This window comes from Scyliorhinus canicula, chromosome 28 (genome assembly GCF_902713615.1).
Source record: "Scyliorhinus canicula chromosome 28, sScyCan1.1, whole genome shotgun sequence".
In the NCBI taxonomy this organism is placed as follows: domain Eukaryota; kingdom Metazoa; phylum Chordata; class Chondrichthyes; order Carcharhiniformes; family Scyliorhinidae; genus Scyliorhinus; species Scyliorhinus canicula.
The window spans coordinates 18,744,031-18,768,791 of NC_052173.1; the positions used below are offsets into that span (position 1 = coordinate 18,744,031).

Below are 24,761 nucleotides of genomic sequence, written 5' to 3' on the forward strand. Positions count from 1 at the left end.
CACCTGTTCTACAAACATCCACTTCCTCCATCTCCGATACACAGTATCAGCCATGTGTACCATCTACAAGATGCACTGCAGGAACTTACCAAGGCTCCTCCAACAGATAAATCTTCCAAACGGTTGACCTTCAGGCTAGCAGATGTGCTGATTCCCCACCCAAGTCTTGCACCATCTTGACTTGGAGCTATAATTGTCATTCCTGCACTGGGTCAAAATCCTGGAACACGCTCCCAAACAGCACTGTGGATGTACCTACATCACATGGACTGCAGAGTTTCAAGAAGGCAGCTCATCACCACCTTCTCAAGGGGCAGTTAGTGATGGGCAAGATTTGCTGGCCTAGCCAATGACTCTCACATCCCATAAAGGAGTTTTTAAAACCTTGTTTGTGCAGTGTGCCATCTATTGCCTTAACAACAGGGTAGTGTAGAGCTAGGAATTGGAGAGATAGTTTAAATCTGTCTGATTCATCAGCATTCAGAATATGGAGAGCAAGTTGCATATGTTTTAATTTCAAGAAATAACTTGTCTCCTTCTCTTCACCAGTGTGCACTCCTTTTGGCTTGTCCCGCATGTTCACTGTCACTGGCCAACTTCTTGTAAAGCCCAGGGTAAGAAATCATATTTTACAACCTCTCAGCATCTAAGGTAACGTTGCTTAACTCCAGCTTTTCCAATGGTGTTCGTTTGTAGGAGTCCCCATAAGATATAGGAGCAGAAGTAAGCCATTCAGCCATCGGGTTTGGTCCACCTTTTAATGAGATCATGACTGCTATGTGATATTCCTCAACTCTGATTTCCCGCCTTATCCCCATACCCCTGATTAAAAATCTTGTCTATCTCAATCAGCCTCTACAACCACCTGTGGCAAAGAATTCCACAGATCTGCTACCCTCTGAGAAATTCCACAAATTTATTACCGTCAGAAGAAATTCCTCCTCATCTAATGTCATATGTGACGAATAAAGGTGAACCGATGGATGTACTCTACTTAGATTTTCAGGAGGTATTTGATAAGGCACCACATCAAAGGTTACTGTGGAAAATGTCATGGTGTGGTGGGGATATGGATTGAAGATTGTCTAGCAGTTGGCATAAATGGGTCATTTTCTGGTTGGTAGGATGTGACGAGTAGTGTGCCACAGGGGTCAGTGTTGGGGCCTTCAATTTTTACAATTTTTATATAAATAACTTGGTTGAAGGGACTGACCGTATGGTTGCTAAATTTGCTGACAACACAAAGATAAGTAGGAAAGTAAATTGTGAAAAGGATGCAAGGAGGCTACAAGGGGATATAGATAGGTTAAGTGAGTGGGCAAAAAAATTGGCAAATGTGGGTAAATGTGAAATTGTCCATTTAGGCACTAAGAATAAAAAATACTTTTATCTCAATGGTGAGAGATTGCAGAGCTCGAGGTGCAGAGGGATCTGGGTGTCTGAGTGCATGAGTACGAGTCAGAGTACAAAAGGCTGGTGTATGGGTACAGCAAGTGATTAGGAAAGTTAATAGAATGTTATTGTTTATTGTGAGGGGAATCTACATCTATTGGTAGGGAGGTTATGCTGCGTGTTCTGCATTGGTCTCCTTATTTAAGCAAAGATGTAAACGCAATAGAAGCAGTTCAGAAAAGTTTTTTAATTTCAAGTTCCGATTCATTATTTTTTTTCCAATTAAGGAGCAATTTAGTGTGGCCAATCCACCTACCCTGCACATCTTTGGGTTGTGGGGGTGAGACCCACGCAGACACGGGGAGAATGTGCAAACTCCACACGAACAACGACCCAGAGATGGGATCGAACCTGGGACCTCTGTGCCGTGAGGCAGCAGTGCTAACGGTTCAGAAAAGGTTCACCAGACAAGTGGATTTCACACTTTTTTCTTCTCCCGGGACCCACTTCTGCCAGCCAGCCGACCTCCGTGACATGCTATTTTCGCTTGCCTTTAATGTGACACTGAGCCTATTGGTCCTCACGATCTCTCATTCAATGTTGCATTTCTGCTAAGGATTTCAACTAATGGTTTTTAAATTAAAAAATTTCCAAGGGCAATTTTGCATAGCCAATTCCCCTACCCTGCACATTCTTTGGGTTGTGGGGGTGACACCCACACAAACACTGGGAGAATGTGCAAACTCCATATGGACAGTGGGCTGGGATCAAACCCAGGTCCTCGGCACTGAGGCAACAGTGCTAACCACTGCGCCACCATACCACCCATTAGCTGATGATTTAAGTTCTCACTGCATCCTTTGGAAAAATCAGTCCTCACCAATAACTCGCCATGGTTAGTCTTCAAACTCCTTCTGAATTTTTGAGGTTTTTTGTGTGACATCAATGTACGTGCTGGGCACGTGACCTGTTGTCTGCAGCCGCTTCTGACGAAGACTGCATCGTTCCATTTAAAAGCCGATCGCGGCTGACATTCCCCGTTCTAAAAGCTGCTCATGGCTGCTTTATCCGCAATCAGGAATGCCTCCCAGCACCCACCAGCGGGTCATGACCCGCAGCTTGAAAAGCCATGCACTTAACTAATACCAGGAATGGACGGGTTGTCTGAGGATAGGTTGGACAGGTTGGGCTCTTATTTGCTGGAGTTTAAAAGAATAAGAGATCTACTTGATCAAAACCTTTAAGATCCTGGTGGGCCTTGACAAGGTGAATATGATGAGGATATTTCCTCTTGTGGGATAATCTACAACTGGGGGTTAGTTTTTTTTTTTTAAAATTTAGAGTACCCAATTCATTTTTTTCCCCAAATTAAGGGGCAATTTAGCGTACCAATCCACCTACTCTGCACATCTTTTGGGTTGTGGAGGGGCAAAACCCACGCGAACACTAGGAGAATGCAAACTCCACGTGGAGAGTGACCCAGAGCTGGGATCGAACCTGGGACCTCGGTGCCACGAGGCAGCAATGCTAACCACTGTGCCACTGTGCTGCCCTTCGCTGGTGGTTACTGTTTAAAAAAATATGGAGTCGCTTGTTTAAATTGGATCTGAGAAATATTTTCTGAGGGTTGAGAGTCTGGAACTCTTTCTCAAAAGGCAGTGGAAGCAGAATCTTTGAATATTTTGTGGGCAGCACCATAGCACAAGTGATTAGCATTGTGGCTTCACAGCGCCAGGGTCCCAGGTTCAATTCTCCACTGGGTCACTGTCTGTGCGGAGTCTGCACGTTCTCCCCGTGTCTGTGTGGGTTTCCTCCGGGTGCTCCGGTTTCCTCCCACAGTCCAAAGATGTGCAGGTTAGGTGGATTGGCTGTGATAAATTGCCCTTAGTGTCCAAAATGGTTAGATGGGGTTATTGGGTTATGGGGATAGGGTGGAAGTGAGGGCTTAAATGGGTCAGTGCAGACTCTAATGGCCGCCTTCTGAATGAAATCTGAACAAATGCAGTTGGAAGAGGCTCTCATTGCCATGCATGTGTACAGTTGTTTTAAAGTGGGTCCTGTTGCTTCATAAGACAGCTCGCCAATGCAAGTGCAGCATTAGAAAATTGTGAAAACTACTTTTGGTAAGCAGTGACTCTGTCCATTTTGTCCCTTCCCTTGACATTCATCCCTTTGTGGTTATGTTGAAGATTGCAAATACTGTACTCGCTGGTCTATTGGAACACCCAAGGTACTATTTAATCTTTTTTATGTTGAGGTGAATGAACGGCCTCCAATTTGTGGCACTGCTGCCTGATACTCCGTATTGGATGAGGAGGAATTTTCTCCAATGTTAATTCAATAACATTGTTTACATTCCCTGCCACAAACTCTGTTCATTAACCACAGACTCTATCCCCTCTTTGGTAATTGAGGCTGCACGATCTGTAACTTTGTCGTTCTATTTAACTCTGAGCTGGACTTCTGACCCCTCAGTCCCACCATTGCCAAGAATATCCGCTTCCACTCATATGGCCATCCCCTGCTGAAGCCCTTATCTGTACTGTTGTTGATACCAGATTGAACTATTCCAATGCTTTGTTGACCACCGTTCCATAAACTTGTACTCTTCCAACACTCTTCTGCTTGTACCCTAACCTGTACCAAGCCCTGCTCCCCATCACCCCTGTGCTCTCTGACCTACACTGGTTCCTTGTCCAGCAACCCATCAGTTTGATCTGTGATCAAATCCCTCCAGCCTGAACCCTCTGATCTCTCTGCTCCAATTCCAGCCTCTTGAGTACCTATGACTTAATTCTTCTGCCATTAATGGGCTTGCTTTCAGCTGCCTGGGCCCTAAGCTCTGGAATTGCCTGCCTTAAATACCTTTGCCTAGCTCTGCTTTTTGGATCCAACCGTTAGTCACCTGTCCTTTTGTCTCCTTATTTGGCTCGATGTTTGATGCTCCTGTGAAGAGCCGTTGGGATATTTTGTTAGCTATGCCAATGTATGTTGAAAGGAGATGGGATGCATCAATCTTGCTCTACCTTTTTGTTTGTAGCTTTTGGAAGATCTGGATGAACAACTCAACTGTACAAGATTTGAGGAGGCTGCTGTGGTGCATAAGCTAAATGGTGTGTAAAAACAGTTCTTGTCAACAGTTATACGGGGGACTACATATGACCCCCCACATCCAACCCCATCAATGGTGGAATAAGCTTAGTTGAATTTGGTACCCTTTTCATTTGTCAAGCTCATGAGATTAGTGTTATGTTCAAAAACTGAAGCAAATTGTTAGTACTGTAGTCCAAATCGCACATCATACATTTGAGCTGCGCAACTTTGTGCCCCAATGATAGCTGATCATTACAATCAAAGGTTTGATTGAATCAATAAGTTTAAACAGTTTAAAAGCAATTTACTGTGAAAGGAATTCAAAAGCAACATTGTTGCTAATGTATCTTTGTTTTTTCTTCTGGCGGCAGGCAAGATGTCATCTTGCTGGGTGTTTTTCAGTGTGGAGTCCCTCAAAAATCAGTTCCTGAGTATCCATGCCAGGAGGCTTAAATTGGGTAAGGACCGGAAATCTGGATTAACTGTGTGCGCGCACATTCTTTTTTTTTTATGTGACCCACCTAACAGCATGTCTGTGCCTACAGAAATACGGAGAAGAGCATCGCCATGGCAAAGAAACCTGGGATACCCATTGGCAATGCTGTTGCTTCTGGCATTAACAGTAAGTGTTAAAATGTTGGGTGGGTTTTGGTGAAGAGTTTCCAGGTGTAATTAATGCAAATGTTGCCCTTTTTTGACTCCATGGCCACTTGATGTATCTCAAATTAATTTGCTTAATATTCTAAGGACACCACTGACATCCATGATACAAGATGTAAGAATAAACCTACGAATTAGACTTGGTTCTCATTACAATTCTTTCTGATTAATGCACACCTTGTTCGAGCATAGAATGCAGTGTACCTAATCACGTCTTGTGCACTCATTGTGCAGAATTACTGATCACACAGAACATTTAACTACAAAGTGTTCTGTAAACTGTTTTTAATGCTTTGCCAACTAAATGCAGCCAACCTGCTGTCAAATGTCACCTGGAGACAGCGGCACACTTTGTAGTCTGACCTTTTTCTTTTGGTATAAGAGGTATTCCAGCTTGTTTTGGGTTGAATGACTGAATGCAAAAGTTTGCCAGTTGTCTGTGCTGTTTATAGAAATCCTGAGTGTTCCTCTGCTAATCCCATCCAGGATGGGTGGTGTGTAAAGTCTCGGTATACCTAAAACCTTTTCAATTGCTGAGATGAGCATTTTCTAGCAACTTTGCTAATTGTGGGTGACTGGAAAGCTATGTTAAGAAAATTGATGGGTAAACATAGCTTCTCGGGAGTCCAATTTTTAAAAGGTCATGTTGGGGAGGTTAGTTGATCCTGGATTTTGTCAGTTTGCTTTTCCAAGAGCATATTCCTTTTATGAATAGAAAAGACTGGGCCTTTTTTCCCCCGTTATATTCTCAACTAGCTTGAACTTGCTCGATGGTGCCCATGCCACTCCATTCCAGTTTTAGTTAGGATCTTAACCGTTGCAGTTCTCCTCTCCTCCATCCCTCTTTTTTTTTTTTCCCCCCTGTCCACCATCTACAAGACACAAGTCAGGAGTGTGAAGTAATACTCTCCACTTGCCTGGATGAGTGCAGCTCCAACAACACTCAAAAAGCTCAACACCATCCAGGACAAAGCAACCTCGCTTGATTGGCACCCCACCCACGAACATTCACTCCTTCCAGCACCAATACACAGTAGCAGCCATGCGTTCCATCTGCAAGATGCACTGCAGCAACTCGCTAAGGCTCCTTTGACCGCACTTTCGAAACCTGTGATCTTTACCAACTAGAGGGAGGGACAATTGCAGCAGTTACATGGGGACACCACCGCTTCCCCTCCCAAGCCATGCACCATCCTGTCTTGGAACTATATTGCTATTCCTTCACTGTTGCTAGGTCAAAATTCTGGAACTCCTTTCCTAACACTGGGCATAACCACAGCAGATGAACTGTAGTGTTTCAAGAAGGCAGCTCAGCACCACCTTCAGGGCAATTAGTGATGGGCCACAAATGCTGGACTGACCAGTGATGCTCAAATCCCAGCAACAAATATATTAAAGGCCAACTAAAAATGTAATTGCTTCATTTCTGCAGGTTTAATAAGTAATGGGTTGAGTTTGTTTGTTGCCATTTATACATCTTTTGTGTTCAGTCGAGTCCCTCCTGTCCCTTGAGCTGTAAGTTTGCATTGCACTGTTTTTAGGAGTGACTCATTTGCATAACTCAAAAACAAAATGATGTACGGCCCTTTCGTTTTGAAAGAAACTTGTTTTATGCAGAAGTTAATTGATTGCTTGTTTTGGTTGAATCCAGAAAACTCAACTTCACATGAAAGACCTCACAGAAGTTGAACTGTTTGCTGACCTTTGGCACAAACATGATTGGCTTCTGTTGGAGTCCCGATGCAGCGTGAGCCAGGAATTGAACATTACTCAATCCATAAATAAAACTTCACTATTTAACTGGTGCACATGATCAAACCAAGTGTTGTTGTTGTGATTTTCTTGAATGTTGTAATCCCCAAGTGGACTGCACAAGTCGAGGTTTTAGCAGCTGCATTCGGCCCCAAGCCCTTCCAGCCAAGGTGCACCATGGGCCAAGGTGCACCATGGGCCAAATGCCACACAAGGCATCCTATTTGTGTTCTGCAACTCCTGTTGTTGTGTGTGTGACAAAGGGTTGTACAAGGGACTCTTGCACTAAGCTTTTGGTTGGGATTATTCCAAACTTCTTTTTTTTTTATCATTCCCATCAGTTTAAGGGTCATAAAGACAGTGCTTCTGAAACACAAAGACCAATGTAGCTTCATCTTGACCACTCTGGGAATTAGATGTCTTGTCAACTGGGGAAGATTGGAGTACACTGTTCCCCTCAATTGATGTTTGTTCTGCTGTAATTTCAGGGTATCTCCATCCTGCTGGTGGGATTCCATATTCTTGAATTACTTATTGATGAAACGGCCATGCCCAAAGGAATGCAGGTAAAGAAAAGCAAAACATATCATTTAATTCTGCTATGTGTTATGCTCCTGTATGTCTGCAAACCATCTAGACAACCTGGCTGCATCAAACATTTCATCTCGGCCCCTCACTCTGATTTAAAAAAAAAAAAGCTGCACATCGTTGAGTTGGGAAAGTCAGCGTGATTTTTCTTTTCGTTATGCGCAGGTATTAAGGGTTACCGAGCCGTGATCTAGTTGAATGGTGCAGCAGGTAAAGAGGCTGAATGACCTCTTCCTGTGGCACACCTTGTGAAGTGTAGTACCTGGAATTTCCCAGCCCTGTTCCTGTAGCTTTTGTCTGGCTGCTGTCCTGTATCTGGAACTACCACGGTCTGGTGGCTTTGTAGTTTCCAAATATCATCAGGTAAGGGAAAGTCTCCAAGTTTTTTAAAATAATTTTTTAAAAATTGGGCTTTTGAACAAGGTATAATTACCGTTATGTACACAGAATAAGAAACATATATATATTTGGAAGAGAGGAGCACACCCCAACCTAAAATACACAATAAAATATGAAATAGGGGAGGCAAATATACATTTGGGTGCCGGGGAGATAATTGCAGTGTGCGAAAGTCTCCAAGTTAGGTGTACGCAACCGGTGCTCAAATGTAGGGACAGTTGCATGTTATATGTTCTCAAACCATATTGACTACCTAAAATGTCCTGTTGCAGCGAGTGAAACCGAATCTTGAAGATGGAAGCCACATTAATATGTATAATTAGCTCCATGAGTTGGGATCTTTAATTCTGAATGAACATATGTGTAACAGAGCTTGGTGCTGCTCCCTTATTAAAACTGTTATTTATTTACTTGCAAAATGGGTGACACAGTGGTTAGTGCTGCTACCTCACAGCACCAGGGACCTGAGTTTAATTCCGGCCTTGCATGACTGTCTGTTTGGAGTCTGCACTTTCGTTCTCCCAGTGTCTTTTCCTCCGGGTGCTCTGGTTTTCTCCCACAGTCCAAAGATGTGCAGGTTAGGAGGATTGGCTATTCTAAATTGCCTCCTAGTGTTCAGGGATGTGCAGGTTAGGTTGTGGAAGGGTGGAAGGGCGGCACTGCAGCCTCACGGCGCCGAGGTCCCAGGTTCGATCCCGGCCCTGGGTCACTGTCCGTGTGGAGTTTACACATTCTCCCCGTGTTTGCGTGGGTCTCACCCCCACAAGAAAAGATGTGCAGGGTAGGTGGATTGGCCATGCTAAATTGCCCCTTAATTGGGGAGGGGGGGGGAGGAAGGATAATCAAAAACATTTTTAAGAAAAAGGTTGGGTTATGGAGATGAGGTGTGGTGCTCTTTCAAGGGTCAAAGCAGATTCTATGGGCCGAATGGCCTCCTGCACTGCAGGAATAAAGTAGTGTTTTGACAGTAAGCTCCCCAGCAAGTCTAAAAATTAACACCATGCTGAATTACAAATGCTCGATAAGCTCTTTGTTGTATTGCAAGTGATAACGAGGTCAACATTTACAAAAATAAATTGGTATATAGTTCCCCAAATGGCCTCCTGAGTTGCTACTTTTCCGGTTGGACCCTAAACCGTTTTCAATGTGCATCATGCTCTACCTTTAATAACCTGGTGGAGGAGCTCCTGTACCATGTACATGCCATGTCTGAATGAAGAACAGAAAATGCTTGAACGTACACTGTCTGGAAAGGAAAAAGGCGGGTTGACCCTGCACAACTCCTCTCTGGCTCTGAAGAAGAGCTGATTGTACTGTACAATGCGTCTATTGTGTCACTACAGCATTTGCAGTTTATTTTTTCCACCCCCCCCCCCTTGCACAGTATCCCTGTTTTGGAGAAAAATGACAGCTGAGTTTGCAGGTTACTCCTGTGGAGGTACGTTTCTGGATTTTGTATCCTGCCCACTTATGCCGAACTCCAGTGCTACAAGCACTGAAAGCTGTCCAGTGTATTAATGGCCGGCCTTTTGGACCTGGACCGAGGGTGTTGGAAGTCATTTGACTGTGGGTTGATATCTCAACTGTATGCCAGTAGTAACCTTTTTTGTGTATTGACCATCACCCAGGAACCTTCATCCCGATCTCCTCACTTGTTCTCCTTTTCTTCCCCACCCCCTTGCCATCTACCCACGCTTATACGCTTGCGCCCGTACACGTCCGAAAGCCAATTGTAGTTACGTGACTTTTTTTTCTATTCCAGAATCCTCTTCTAGGAAAAGACTCTCTCTCTATGTTTGGTTCACTTGGAGCAGCTATAGAAGTCATTCTCATATTGTATCCTTTAATGTTTCTGTTCTGTAAAGGCAGACAAAGCCCCACTGTGTTGGGTCATTTCCCCTTTTGTGCTCACCAGGCTTTCCTCCAGGCCCCACATTATTGAATGTTGACCACCTGTAGGAGGCACAGGCCAAGTACCATAGTGTGAGTGAGGGTATGTTCCCAATCTTCTGCCTCCAGTTTTTTTATTTGTTAATGGAATTTCTGTGTGTGGATGACAAAGCCAGCATTTTTTGCCTTTCCTGAATTGCCCTGTAAGGTGGCAGCGATCACCTTGAGCTGCTGCCTTTTGTTACCCATTCCTAATTGCCATCAAGTGGCTCGCTCGACTATCGGAAGTGCTGTTAGGCAGGGATATCCAGGATTTTGATACAATGACCATGGAGGATCAACTGATATAGTTCTGGTGTGTGACTTGGAGGGGAACTTGCAGGCAATGGTGTTCCCAGGTATCTGCTTCCCTTGTCCTTTTTATAGGTGGTAGAAGTCACGGGCTTAGATGGGTATAAAATTGGCATGAAAACTCATCTGGCTTACTACCCTTGTTTTAGAGAAGGAAATCTGCCATCCTGGCTCTATCTGGCCGATGTGACTCCGGGCCCACAGAAATGTGGTTGACCCTTAACTGCCCTTGGCAATAGTCTAGCAAGCCACCCTTGAAGGCAACTGGCGATGGGCAAGAAATGCTGGCCTTGCTAGTAATTCTGCCACTTCGACAAACGAAAAAAGAAAGTGCTGTCGAAGGAGTCTTGGTGAGTTGATGCAGTCCATCTTGTAGATGGTACACACTGCTGCCACTAGGGAGTGAATTTTGCAGGTGGTGGATGGGGTGCCAGTCAAGCAGGACTGCTTTGTCCTTCAAAGTGTCAGGCTTCTCGCGTGTTGTTGGAGCTGCGCTCATCCAGGCAGGTGGCGAGGATTCCATCACACTCCTGACTTCTGCCTTGCCGGACAGGCTTTGGAGAGTTGGGAGGTGAGTTACTTGCCACAGGATTCCCAGCCTCTGACCTCTCTTGTAACCACAGTATTTATATGGCTGGTCCAGGTCAGTTTCTGGTCAATGTTAACCCCCAGGACAGTAATAGTGGGAGATTCAGCGATGGTAATGTCATTTCAAGGGAAGATGGTGAGGTTGGAGATTGTCATGGTCTGGCACTTGTACGGGGCAAATGCTACTTGTCAGCCCAAGCCTGGATATTATCCAGGTCTTGCTGCATTTGCACATGGACTGATTCATAGTCTGAGATTCATGAATGGTGCTGAACATTGTGCAGTCATCTGCAAACATCCCCACTTCTGACTTTGTTTGGAAGGAAGGTCATTGATGAAGCAGCTGAAGAAGGTTAAACTTGGGATGCTACCCTGAGGAAATCCTGCACCAATGACCTGGGACTGAGATGGCTCAGTCCCAACAACTGCAACCATCCTTTGTGCTAGAAACTGTTTTCCTGTTCATCTGTCTGGTCACCCTAGCATTGGGGTGGGATTCTTCTGCCCCGCCCACTGCAAGATTGCCACAGGCGGACACGGACCATGTAAAGCTCCATTGTCCTGGCCGGGGGGGGGGGGGGGGGGGGGGGGGGGGGGGATTTCTGGTTGGGTAGGCATGGCCGGAGAATCCACCCATGGTCTCCAAAGAAGCCTGATGCAAGGCCCTGCCCAAAGACTGCCATGAATGACAGCTGTCCCCTCTCAACCACACTCTCTTATGCCACCACCCTGAATCCTTCCTCTGGACTCTTCAGTTTGAAAGGACTTGGTGGAGCAGCCTCTTGGGGCCACTTGTTTAGGAAATATATAGACCATTGTACAAAGTGAACTCCCAGAAACAATTTTGCAATGATCAGAAAATGTTGAGGGACAACGATTGGCCATGACATTGATTGTGTGTTCTAGGGTCCAGCTGAGAGGGCAGACTCGGTTTACATTCTCGGCCGTAAGATGGCCCAATAGTTTCTGGTTCTCTTGTCTGACATGCTTTTGAATATTTTATTTGCACCTTGACTTCAATGCAGTTACTTAATGGTGTCATCAGTTGTTGGGTTTTACAGTTCGCCATTTTTCATCAAGCTTGCCCCCAGGAAGCAGGACACCACCATGACTAAGGTAAGGTTGGAAACTAGTCTGTTGAAAGTAACTTCCTGTTTGAGGACTTGTGTTGTATTATAAAATGCCACATTGTTCTATTTGCTTTCTTGTGTCAGTTACAAGTTTGGGTAATGACGTGGCAACACTTTGGGAAAGAAGAGTCACTTTCTCTGATTCTCAAATTGTATGTAAATATTTTGATTTTTAAATCTACAAAGAACAACCACACGGGGGGACTGATTATAGTTACCCAAAGCTCAACGACCTCAGACAGCACTGTTCAGCTTGTTCTTGTGGAATTTAAAAATTCTTTCATGGGATGTGGGCATCACTGACTAGGCCACCATTTATTACCAAGTTTCATTGCCCTTGAGAAGATGATGGTAAGCCTTGGTGAGTTGCTGCAGTGCATCTTGTAGATGGTACACACGGCTGACACTGTGTCGATGGTGGAGGGAGTGAATATTGAAGGTGGTGGATGGGGTGCTAATCAAGTGGGGCTGCTTTTTTAGTGCATAGTGTCGAGCTGCTTGTGTTGTTGGAGCTGCACTCATCCAGGCAAGTGGAGAGTATTCCATCACACTCCTGACTTGTGCCTTGTAGATGGTGGACAAGCTTTGGGGGGTCAGGAGGTGAGTTACTCTCCGCAGGATTCCCAGCCTCTGACCTGCTCTGGTAGCCACAGTAATTTTGTGGCTAGTCCATTCAGTTTCTGTTATGCCATGATTAATATTTAATATTGTCATCAGTTAAATATGGTAAGGACAAGCAAAGACCACCTTCCTGGTCCCTATGTACCGTAGCTTACACACACCACCCCAACTATCTCACTGGCAGTGACATTTAAGGCACATTTTAAAAATGAAAACAAAACCATTTGGTCAGTTCGTGAAACAAAACTCTGCAGCAATCCTTTTCAAATCCTGGAGGTGACCAAACAGTAACTTGACCCTGGCCTGCAGTAATTCTGCTACCTTCTGTATATAGAGGTGTCAGGAACATGACCAGTTTCCTTTTTGAATGCTTATGGTGAGCCTGCATTCACCTGCTGTCAATTTATTCCAGAGTTTAAGGCTATGCGAATTCTATGTTTTTTGTCACCAATGTTAGAGTTATCGGTCTTTCCTAACCTATCTAGTTTGTAGTCTATCCATGGGCTGAGTCTAATCCTTAATTTCTTGAAGACAGGAGGCCTTGTTGAGCAGTCCCTACCTACCAGGAGCTCCAGGTTCAATTCCCAACAGGACTTGTTGGTCATGGAAGGAGCATTCATAATGCGGTGCAATTGGCTCATAATCAGTCCAGGAATCAAAAGTGTGTATGAAGACACTTAAACTTGTAGAAAAATAAAAATTACGTTGCAGAATCTCAGTATCAGTTGATCTGTTTCAAAAGTAAAAAGCCCTGGCTCTCTTTGCCTATCCTGGTAAATTAACTAGGTTATCAGTCAAATGGCTGTTGTGTAAACCTTTTTCATTGGCTTGCTATCCTGCACTATTTGAGGGGACCAAAACTGGACACACTGTTCCCAGATGTGGCAGGATAAAGGGTGTTTGAAGGATGCCATTGTCTTTCTTAATAAAAGCAAATTACTGCGGATGCTGGAATCTGAAACAAGAGAAAATGCTGGAAAATCTCAGCAGGTCTGGCAGCATCTGTAGGGAGAGAAGAGCGAACGTTTCGAGTCCAGATGCTCTCTTCTCTCCCTACAGATGCTGCCAGACCTGGGGTGGCATGCTCCCCTACCCGGCGGGGCGGGGGGTCCCGGCGTAGCGGAGTGGCGCCAACCACTCCGGAATCGGGCCTCCCCAAAGGTGCGGAATTCCCCGCACCTTTGGGGGCCAAGCCCTCACATTGAGGGGCTAGGCCTGCGCCGGAGTGGTTGGCACCACGCCGACTGGCGCCAAAATCGGCACCAGCGGCCTTTCCGGCCCGGCGCCGGGGCTGGCCGAAAGGCCTTCACCAGTTTGCGCATGCACCGGTGGTGACGTCAGTGGCAGCTGCTGCTGATGTCACCACCGGCGCATGCGCGCTGGAGGATTCTCTTCTGCCTCCGCCATGGCAGAGGCCGTGGCGGTGGCGGAAGAGAAAGAGTGCCCCCACGGCACTGGCCCGCCCACCGATCGGTGGGCCCTGATCGCGGGCCTGGCCACCGTGGGGGACCCCCCTGGGGTCCGATCTCTTTTCCCCCCCCCCCCCCCAAAAGGAAACCGGGGGCTCGCTCGCGCCGCCGATCCCGCCGCCAGAGAGGTGGTTCAAACCTCGGTGGCGGGAGCGGCCTCCCAGCGGTGGGACTTTGGCCCATCGCGGGCCGGAGAATCGCTGCAGGGGGCTTGCCGCTCGACGTGGCGCGATTCCTGCCCCCGCCAATTCCCGGGTGGCGGAGAGGGATTTTCGGCGGCCCCGGGAGAATTTCGCCCCTGGTTCATTATCTTTCTAGTTCTGTGTAAAATCTTTTGATCTATCTGTTTCATCTAGATAATCGGGAACTGTGTGTCACTGCTTGTTCTGAGCTCAGCCCTGCCAGTATTCTCCCGGACACTCGGTAAGCAACTGTACATTTCTCCAGTGCCTATAGCTACTGTTTTAAATCTTCCAGGTCTGCTAACTTTAAACATCCCTACTGGGGCAGTGTTGGATGTTTTAATCGACTTCAACCTGTTCAGACTAGGGAGGGGAATGAAATCCTTTATGATAAAATCAACCAGGTTCCATATGTCCTGCTGAATGCATGAGGGAAATAGCCCCCCCCCCCCCCCCCCCCCCGCAAAATGTGTTGATTTTAAATTAGGATCTCTGAAAAATCAATTGGAGAAACTCTGCACTGCACCTGTCATTTATTACCCAGGAGTCATTTTTGTGACTTTTCTGAATGTAACCAATAGCAATGAGTGAATCAGCTCCCTTTTAACGAGACGATTTGAATGACCTTTTGCTGCTGCTTTTCATATTGCCTTTGGTAACCAGAGAATGTTAATATGATATTTGATAATGAGGAATAGTTACCCCTTTGTATAATGCAAGGAAGGCACTGGTTTTCTGTTTCCTGAGAAAAACAGATTAAATTGTGGAATGTGATCTCCAAAATGCTAATTCGAGATCCCAGAAGCAAATGCAATAAAAACAAATTTGCTTTACACAAGTCATGACATGCCTTTGGCCCTAATGGCATCTTGTGAGCACTGTTGCTGTTAGGATTTAAGTTCCTTCAAGCTGCCTGCAGGTGGCACCAAACTCCACTAAGGCTACTTGGAGTTCAAAGCCCCATTTTCAGTTTGCAGAACCTGCATGTATAAAATTCAGCTTTTCCTGCCTTGTGTTATCTTGGAGAATTTATGTAGCCTTGGTCGTCTTTCTATCATCCCCCCCCCCCCCCCCCCCCCCTGGAAGGCATTGGTTCCCTCACTAGAATATAGTTGCATGTATCTGCATCCCGATCTGTGATATAATAACTGTTGACCAATTATTAAAGAAAGTGCATATGCATTATCTGGATAGTAATCCAGCCAAAACCGTGGCTTTATTTTTTGTGTCTCTGTGCTGAGCAGAGGAACACTGCAGAAAATTGTAGCATTATTGCTTCCGTCATGACTGAGAATTGAGTATCTTGAGAGTTCAGGAATTGAACCTAGTCTGCACTACTGATGCAGAATTTATCTGTTGGCCATTGAGGTGGTGATCCTTTTATTTATTTTTTTAAAAATGCAAAGCTTATTTTGGATTTGTGTGTATGGTACTGTACTTTAGCAAACACTAACTACAGAGAATTGGAAGATACTTTTTTTGTGGAAAAAGATTTGGTTCTATGGACCAGTTTGTAATCATCTAACTAACTAGCTGCCTAGCAGTTTTAACTTTTTGTTCCTCAACATGTGTGTCTAATAACTAAAGGAAGTGAATCTTTAAATTCTTCTCAAAGAATCACCTCTCCAAGACTTCATATGTTCTTTTGATGCCCGGATCCACCAGTCAAAAGAATTTTGCTTCACTCCCTCAAATTGAATAGGAATTTATCCAGGCTGTCTTCTTGCATTTCGAAATTTCTGCATGTGCACCTCCGGAACCAACTCGTACGCACAAAGGATAGCTTTATTTACTACAAAATCCATAGATACCTCTTCTGACAATGGTACTTGCACCAGTCTAATTTGAAAGTAATGACCAAATTTATGTTGGCCATTTCATCTGTTTAGCTACCTTTTTTTTCCAAAAGAAATAAAGAATGCTTCCAAATCCTTTCCTTCAAATTTTGGAGGAGCTTGACATTTCCCCACTAGGTTCATGTCTTGAACTACTTCCTTCCTCAATCTGTTCTAGTGTGTCACTTGTGCCAGCATTTTAAGCTTAAATTCTCTCTCTGCCATTGCTAATCTTTCCACTTCCGCATCAAGCTTTCTCATTTCAATTTCCTTTTCAAAAGTGCACTTTCCCCCCCCCCCCCCCCCCTTACCTGCTTTTCAAGTTTCTTCATTGCTATTTCTTTTTTTTATATCTCTTTATCTTTCTCCTTTGCCCTGCATATATTTGTAATTGAATTTTAGCTAATTCTATTTCTTCACTTTAAAAAATAAATAAATAAATTGGTTGATCTGACAGCCAATGCTTTTATAGAAGATGGGAGGAGGCCTTTTGACCCTTCGAGCCTGCTCAGCCATTCATCACAATCATGGCTGATCATCCAACTCAATAGCCTAATCCTGCTTTCTCCCCATAGCCTTTGATCCCATTCACCCCAAGTGCTATATCCAGCCGTGTCTTGAATATATTCAAAGTTTTAGCATCAACTACTTCCTGTGGTAATGAATTCCACAGGCTCGCCAGTCTTTTTGTGTGAAAAAATGTCTCCTTATCTCTGTCCGAAATGGTTTACCCTGGATCCTCAGGCTGTGACCCCTGGTTCTGGACGCACTCATCATTGGAAACATCTTCCCTGCATCTACCCTGTCTAGTCCTGTTAGAATTTTATAAGTCTCTATGAGATCTCCCCTCATTCTTCTGAACTCCAGCAAGAACAATCCCAACCTCGTCAATCTCTCCTCATATGACAGTCCCACCATCCTGGTAAGCCTTCGCTGCACTCCCTCAAGAGCAAGAACATCCTTCCAGGGTGAAGGAGACCAAAACTGCCCACAATATTCCGAGTGTGGCCTCACCAAGGCCCTGTACAATTGCAGCAAGACATCCCTGCTTCTATACTTGAAACCTCTCGCAATGAAGGCCAACATACCATTAGCCGCCTTTACCGCCTGCTGCACCTGCATGCTTACCGTCAGCGACTGGTGCACAAGGACACCCAGGTCCTGCTGCACACCCCATTTCCAATTTACAACATTCAGGTAGTAATCTGCCTTCCTGTTTTTGCTTCCAAAATGAATAAACTCACACTTATCCAAATTATACTGCATCTGCCATTGATTTGCCCACTTGCCCACTTTCCTCTGTTCTGTTAACTCCAGACTTCTAGATGCTGGAGATCCAGCTGTTTTCTTCACTATTACTCTACAGCCTGAGTGATGCTCCCTCTTTAGTCTTCTAAAACAAATTGCTTCTAGCAGAGCTGTGGCAGCTGCCTTCTCTCACTACCTATCTCCAATGTAAGAGCTTCTCTACCATGCAAGGCCCCAGTTACTGAGCAACCACTGCTGGTTTATTTACTCTTCTTGCCGTAGACTCGTCTAAGCACAATAGAATTGCAGTTAGAATCAAAACCTACTGACACATGCGCATGCATACGAATCTAACTATAATTTTTACCCTTCTCGGCACAGTAACATTATGTTTACCAATGTAAATTCCTTAACACTTTAATTTTCCTAATATTACCTCATTAAAACAATTATTTATTTTTCCCCTTTTAGGAATCACAAACTTTGACCTGTTGGGGAACTTTGGCAGTTTTAACTGGCTGGGAAATTTTTACATCATCTTTCTCTACAACATGCTTTTTGCTGGCCTTACCGCAATGTGCCTGGTTAAAAAATTCACCAGGTCTATGCAAGCAGAACTTCTCCATGCATTTGGTAAGTACGACCTGTACAGGTGCTTGGGCAGTTCCTCCGGGTTGAGGATGACTTGATGTGCAGGTGCCAACAGCATTATGACACTAGTAAATCTTGCAGCTGAAAAGAAGGTAGTTTTCTCCACGTTTTGTGATTTAGGTGTTGAACAGCACACTGGGCACTAGGTATTCCCCCCCCCCCCCCCCCCCCCCCCCCCCCCCCCGTCAGGTATTCTGATTGGCTACGTTTTGATGAGACCAAGGTACATTCAAAAATAGCTTGAACTCTTTTTAGAACTAGAATTATATTGGGAGTGTAATGGGACTTGGTGATCCACACAGCTGGAGGTTTTTAATGTTTTAAAGTGTGTGGATAACTAGTAATTTGAACTCCTTTCAATAGTTGGGTACAATATCCTAATTGAATGCTACTACCAAGATGGCTTGACTCAATAAAACTGCCTCCTTGTATCAGGTAGATATTTGTCTGTAGGTCCGAGATGCTAGGCTTCACCATAGCGTACCGGCTAACATTCTCTGGCCACGTGAACCAGTCCATTACACAACAAACATCATTTTGCTGAGCACTGGGTGCGTTTTCTGGAATGAGGTTAGCTTACATGCTTTAAGCACAATTCTCTGACCAAGTTCTCTTGCAGAGTTGCTCCAAGATGTGTTTGCCTTGGGGCTTCAGGCCATTCTTTAGTTGCCACAACTAGGGAGCAACTAATTGTTCAATTTTAAAAAAAATATTTTTCCAATTAAGGGCCAATTTAGCATGGCCAATCCACCTAACCAGCGCATCTTTGGGTTGGAGGGGTGAAACCCACGCAGACACAGGGAGAATGTGCAAACTCCACACGGACAGTGAGCCAGGACTGGGAATGGCCCTTGATGCCTGAGGCAGCAGTGCTCACTACTGCGCCACCTATTCAGTTCGTAATGGTGGACTTTTCCTGGCCTCCTAAGTTCTTCACTGGCTGAAGGGATATATGCAGAACAGCGAGTACAGAACAGCTTTGTCAGCCAGTACAGGTGGCCTCGGTGGCTGGCAATGCCATCAACAGCTTGAACCACTTCTAGTGGGTTTCAGATTCTTGAAAGGCCCAATGTTGCTTTAGGCCTGTTTACCTTGGATTGGTCTGAATTGTAGTGTTTTTCTATCCCCTTTTAAAAATAAATAAATAAATAAATTTTGTCTTGGCTCCTGTCACAAACTCAACCCATCCCCCTTCCTGACCAGCGCTGAGCCAAGGTGTTTGCAAATTGCCATCCCACTTGATGTAACTTCCTCCTTGGACCACGACTCTAATTCCATTCCTCTGAATCTAGCCTCTTGTCTATGTTGCCTTCCTGCTCGGCTCCAAGCTCTGGAATTCTCTCCCAAAACCCCTCTGCATCTCCTCCTTCCTCGCCTTTTACAAATCTCCTCAAAAACCCACCTTTTGGTCAAGCTATTACTCAGCATTTCTAATATTTCTTTCCCTCACTCTCTTTCATGATCTCCCTGCTTCATCCCTTTGCAATAGCCTGCTGACAAATGAAGAATGGCTACTTGGGGGTGAGTTGCTAGATGGCTGCAGGCACCATGAAACTCTACCCCAGCAAGAGTTAGTAACGTGCTGCTCTCCTGGGCCTTCTCCGAACCTGACGATCTACTCCCAAGTTACCAAAACCAATTAAGACCAGACCACACCAAATGGCCTACTTTTGTTCCTACGTCTTTACATAGATAGAAAATAGGAACAGGAGGAGACCATTCAGCCCTTCGAGCCTGCTCTGCCACTCATTATCATCATGGTTGATCATCCAACTCAATAGCCTAATCCTACCTTCGCCCTAAATGCTATATCAAATTATACCTTTTGTAGTCTGTGTTTGAGGGGGAAGAAATATCTGTAAATTAACACACAAAACTGTCCCACATTCACTGTTTTTGGTACCACTTTGATCCAAATTGAACATTTATCCTGAGACTTGGCTTCCTTGCCACTGCAATTGTGTATCCGATTACTGTAGCATTAGCACCCCCTTTCGGCTGTTGTTAATTCTGGAGCCACGCGTTAACATTATTGCTTAAATTTGCCTAATGGGGAGGGACAACTGAAGATTTTGATTGCAGTATGTTTGTTCACATCGGTCAACAGAGCCAAATACTGTCCTGAATTCTCCAGCCGTGTGATTCACTTTTCCCAGTGGCGTGGGGTTATTTCAATGGGAAATCCCATTGACAAGCGGTGGGAAGATAGCATTGCACCACTGAGAAACGTGTGGCTGGGAGACGGGAGAATCCTGCCCACTGCTTTTGGATTGGAGTGCAAAATGTTGAGCCTTGTTGTAGTAACCTGGCATTCCTTGTTTTGCCTGAAATGGGTTCCAAATTGACTTTTTACTGTTTGCCTCAACAAGGGTTAAATTATGCTCTGGCCATGTTAGATCTGTGGTCAGTAACTAGTGACGTTTGTCCTGAAACACAATCCCAGTCTGATTCCTCTGGGGAAATGTTGCTGTGTAAAGTTTTCTCTCCTGGGAACCATTTCTAATCTCTCATTGTCAACAATTTGAATGCAATAGCTGCCCAAGCACAAAGTCAGGGACGCAACTCATTCCGAAGGGTCGAGATAAGGAGGGACGAAGAGCCTCGCCCGCACGATGCGATTAGGAATCAGTACCCACCTATTGAAGGGAGTGGATATTGGCACGTTAGCAGCCTTTAATAAAAAATGCCATTTCTACAGTGTACGGGGATTTTATACTTCAAAAGCAAGGGTGCCTAATTGTATAGTATTTATAAGTTTATCAAGATAATTCGCACAGATTGTTGAAACTGTTCAGTTACCTGCTATTGTTTGTGGTATTCCCAAATTAACAGGCAGATTTTCAGAGATGCCAATCGCCATTTTGTTAGTTTTTCTTCTTCATGAAGGTATTTTTGAAGCTGGAGTATGAAGTTATTCTCCATTCTCAAAACAACGGCCTGACTCTGACTGACTAGCTGCTTCCTTAGAATATGTAATATTAAAACCTTTTGGTGCTTTTCTGTGCTAATTAATGGACCCTAGGTTGAGGAGGAATAGGAGCTTGCAGTGAACAGCATAAATAAATGCAAGTTATTTATTTTAAATGTGATGATATGATCAGTGTTTCCTTCCCCTTTGCCCTCCTTTCCACCATGTTGCTCTGGTAGGTAGAGGCTGCTTTTCTATTTTGTTGCCGTTCCGGTCTTTTTTTGATATGCCAAAATCACCTAGCAAGTGGTAGCTAGTATAACTGCTAAAACTGAACTGCAGTTGATGGTGTTTTTCCTCATGGCCCACCCCAACACGTCTATGTGAAACACAAAAACCTGTATGCCAGGGGTGCAGTCAGCCTGTATCTGGCATGGACATATGGAAATGGTTTTTCCTCCCAAAATTGAAATGCTTTTGTCTGTAAAGTATTTTAAAAATGTTGTTCTGTTGCTTTGCAGACACTTCAGTTATCCAATTGACAAATGTGCCTTTTGATTTTTCACTTTTTTTCTTTTTGAATAATTTATTTGACCAAGGGAAACCTTTCGCAATAACTAAACTCTCTGACCAGCTGGAATAAATCCAAGATATGGAAAGAACTTGAGCATTATTGACTCCAATCCTGTGTTCTAAAATAATTAACTTCCATTTCTGGATGTGAAGATTATATTTAAAAAAAATTCAAACGGACCTGACTAGGCCTGGGCTCTCAGTGGGGGCCTCCTCAGTCACAATGAATTCTGACTGGAAAGAAAGTGCTAAGTTATTTATAATTAAGTTAGATAAGATTACTTTAAAATAGACTGTAAAGGTCTTGTAATGCTGACTTATCGGTGAGCAAAGAGGTGGGTTATGTGGGCTAATTGTCAGAATCTAATTTTGCTTTTCCTGCTCGTTCATGGATTGCAAAGCTTGAGACTTTGTTTGGGTTTGGGAAATAACTTTCTCACCTGCCTCATTTTGAGGAATTGTGCAATGGCAGTTATCAGATATTCACGGTGAGACATAGACCTTGTTCTAAATGTTAATATTGTGCAGCCCTTGCCTGTAAGCTGGGGAGTTCATGGGTTGGAATCTGGATTTCCTTGTCCTGCAATGCATGTGGGACAATGCACATGGCCAATGAAACACAAATAGAGGATATGCACAATTATTTATTTATTGGTTTTTTTTGTTAGACTAAGTGAGGAGTGATGGGCTGCCGTTCCTTTTTAGTTCTTCCCCACTCTGGTCATAGCCAAGGTTTTAATTTTTGAAAAAAGTCTGATATTGCCTGTTCAGTATGTACTTGACTTCACAAAGTCTTGAGGGAAGTAAGTTAGGCAGGTATTCTTGAGTCAAACATGTAAAAGTTAGGTTTACTGCTGAAACCCACCCAGACATAATATACAGATGTGTCCTACTCTACTTCTCACTAGTGTGCACATAATTCCCCTCCGATGCATTGTCAGGAAGCATTGGTTCTTCAGCTGAGGCCGTTGGTTCAAAGTTATGGCTGGCAGATTCCTTTTTCTCCTGGAATCACTGATGTAGAAAATCCAAGGGCTTTTTAGCAGAGTCCCTGCTGCATGGATGTGGCCACTTTTTTATTTCCTCTTCGTAAAACAGGATGCAAACCTGGATCAAATATTGTGGAGGAGGACCCCTGCTCCCTGTGTTCTCTACTTGGGATCCCAATTCCAGTATCCAACCAAGATAGAGAAGTCATGTGATATATGTTCCAAAGAATGTAAAATGCATAGCTTCCCTGTTTAATGGCTACTGTGATTTTGTTTTTATTTTTAAGCATTAACTTGGAATGATCCATTCTCCACCTTGATCAAATAGGAAGGAGTTGTTCACCCTTCCAGGCTTGCCATTGGGTGAAATTCTCCACCTCGCGACGTGCAAGCGCAAACCGCGATCGGGTGGAGAATTGGATGCCTGGCCAAAACAGTGCCATGCTCCGGCCGCGGGGTCGGGTGCCGTGCTCCGGCCGCGGGGTCGGGTGCCGTGCTCCGGCCGCGGGGTCGGGTGCCGTGCTCCGGCCGCGGGGTCGGGTGCCCTGCTCCGGCCCGTCACTGGTGGCGATAACTAGGTTTGCGCCCTGCGCTGGCAGCATGCGGAACCGGCATCTTCATTAATTTAAATGTGATTAGCGGGTTGGACACCGTATCCTCTGCCCTTCCGCAATGCTGCTCTGCTCTCAGGCGGAGGTCTTGCAGGCGTGAATTACTAGAAATATTTGCAAATATGGACCAGGTGGTCATGGCTGCGGAGGGGAAGTGGGAGTCTAAATACACACTTAAAAACCATTGAAAATGTTCTGTCTTGCTGGGGGCAGTAGGGTGTAGTGACTTGATGCCAGGTCCATGGACTTCGGGTGTCTCCCTCGGGATCGGGGTGGCCTGGCTCAGACCCCATTGCTGCAGTCTGTCTTTTAAACTCATCCCTTTGGTGCTACTGACGGGCTCCTGGCTCCTCAAACTGCTCCGTTTAATTACTCAGAAGGCCTCCAGTCATCTGGCAGCCCACCAAGGCTATCCCTCTGGACGCCGTTGTACGTGTCATGGGCGGCACGGTAGCAAAGTGGTTAGCACTGTTGTTTCACAGCAGCAGGATCGCAGGTTCGATTCCCGGCTTGTCTGTGCGGACGGTCTGCATGTTCTCCCCGTGTCTGCGTGGGTTCCCTCCGGGTGCTCCGGTTTCCTCCCACAAGTCCAGAAAGACGTGCTGTTAGGTGAATTGGACATTCTGAATTCTCCCTCTGTGACCTGAACAGGTGCCAGAATGTGGCGACTAGGGGCTTTTCACAGTAACTTCATTGCAGTGTTAATGTAAGCCCACTTGTTTCTTTTTTTTAATAAATTTAGCGTACCCAATTATTTTTTCCAATTAAGGGGCAATTTTAGTGTGGCCAATCCACCTATCCTGCACATCTTTTGGGTTGTGGGGGTGAAACCCACGCAGACACGGGGAGAATGTGCAAACTCCACACAGACAGTGACCCAGGGCCGGGATTCGAACCCGGGTCCTCAGCGCCGTAGGCAACAATGCTAACCACTGTGCCACCGTGCTGCCCTTGTAAGCCCACTTGTGACAATAATAATAAACATGCCAGGCTCGATCAGGTGCCCACCAGGTGTTGGCACTCAAGTGCTACCACATTGTAGAGGAAGCAGAGCTTACCCCAAACAGAGGGCAACTGCACTGTGGCCCACGGAACCCTCCCTGGTTCTCTGTCCCTCCACTCTTCACTGGCATAGAGTTGAGGGTACACCTCTGGCTCCTGTTGGGGGAGGGGCAGGTCTTTCTTTGAGCCATCTTGGTGGTTGCCGTGTGTGTGGTGAGTAGAGAGCTTAAAACAGCTCCAGCTGCCAGGCTCTTTGGTACTAACTCCAGCCTCAGCGGTCAGAATGCCTGCTGGGCTGGGAATTGCTCTGAATTCGCGCCGGTGGTGTGCTGACCTATTGGCCTGTCCTGCATTGATTCAGAAATAGCGCCCCCAAAGAGAACATAAACTGCATGCAATTTAGTCCCATCAACACTTGGGTTCTGATCCACCAGCTGCATTGCGCTCTCCCTTAAGCACTGTGCAGCTTCCCGACAGGCTTTGTACCTCAAGGGATTCATCCGAATCTGAAGCTCTGACCCAATTGACTCACTTGGCTCCCATTACTAGTCTTTCACACTGTTCTGCGTTCAAGACCTCTGGGTCGTCAGGATGGCAGTGAATGCTGGCACCTTGGCACTCCCTCCCTTGTACTGCCATGGTGCCCATGTGCCAGGAGACCTGCAAGGGTGCCCATGTGCCAGGGTGGCACTGCCGATGGCCAGGGGGTGAGGTGGGCCATGGCTGTGAAAGGAGGGGGGGTGGGGTTGAAGCTAGGTGGGAATTCGAAGCTGGGTGGGGAGGAGGTGCTTTTTATCCTCGGTAAGTGACTGGTAAGTAGTTCTTCTTT

The 24,761-nt window shown here is 45.3% G+C and overlaps 1 protein-coding gene across 1 annotated transcript in view; it reads left to right on the forward strand.

Annotated features, from left to right (window-relative positions):
• lmbr1l (limb development membrane protein 1-like) overlaps window positions 1-17,889 on the forward strand; it is a 53,317-nt gene extending 35,428 nt beyond the window's left edge. Inside the window, exons 8-16 of the mRNA XM_038786661.1 lie at window positions 550-614; window positions 4,433-4,505; window positions 4,857-4,943; window positions 5,031-5,107; window positions 7,386-7,463; window positions 9,647-9,720; window positions 11,739-11,829; window positions 14,290-14,356; window positions 17,670-17,889. Coding sequence (XP_038642589.1) covers window positions 550-614; window positions 4,433-4,505; window positions 4,857-4,943; window positions 5,031-5,107; window positions 7,386-7,463; window positions 9,647-9,720; window positions 11,739-11,829; window positions 14,290-14,356; window positions 17,670-17,887 — 830 coding nt within the window. The 3' untranslated portion in view covers window positions 17,888-17,889. The remainder of the gene's footprint in view (window positions 1-549; window positions 615-4,432; window positions 4,506-4,856; window positions 4,944-5,030; window positions 5,108-7,385; window positions 7,464-9,646; window positions 9,721-11,738; window positions 11,830-14,289; window positions 14,357-17,669) is intronic.
• Window positions 17,890-24,761: the final 6,872 nt, after the last annotated feature.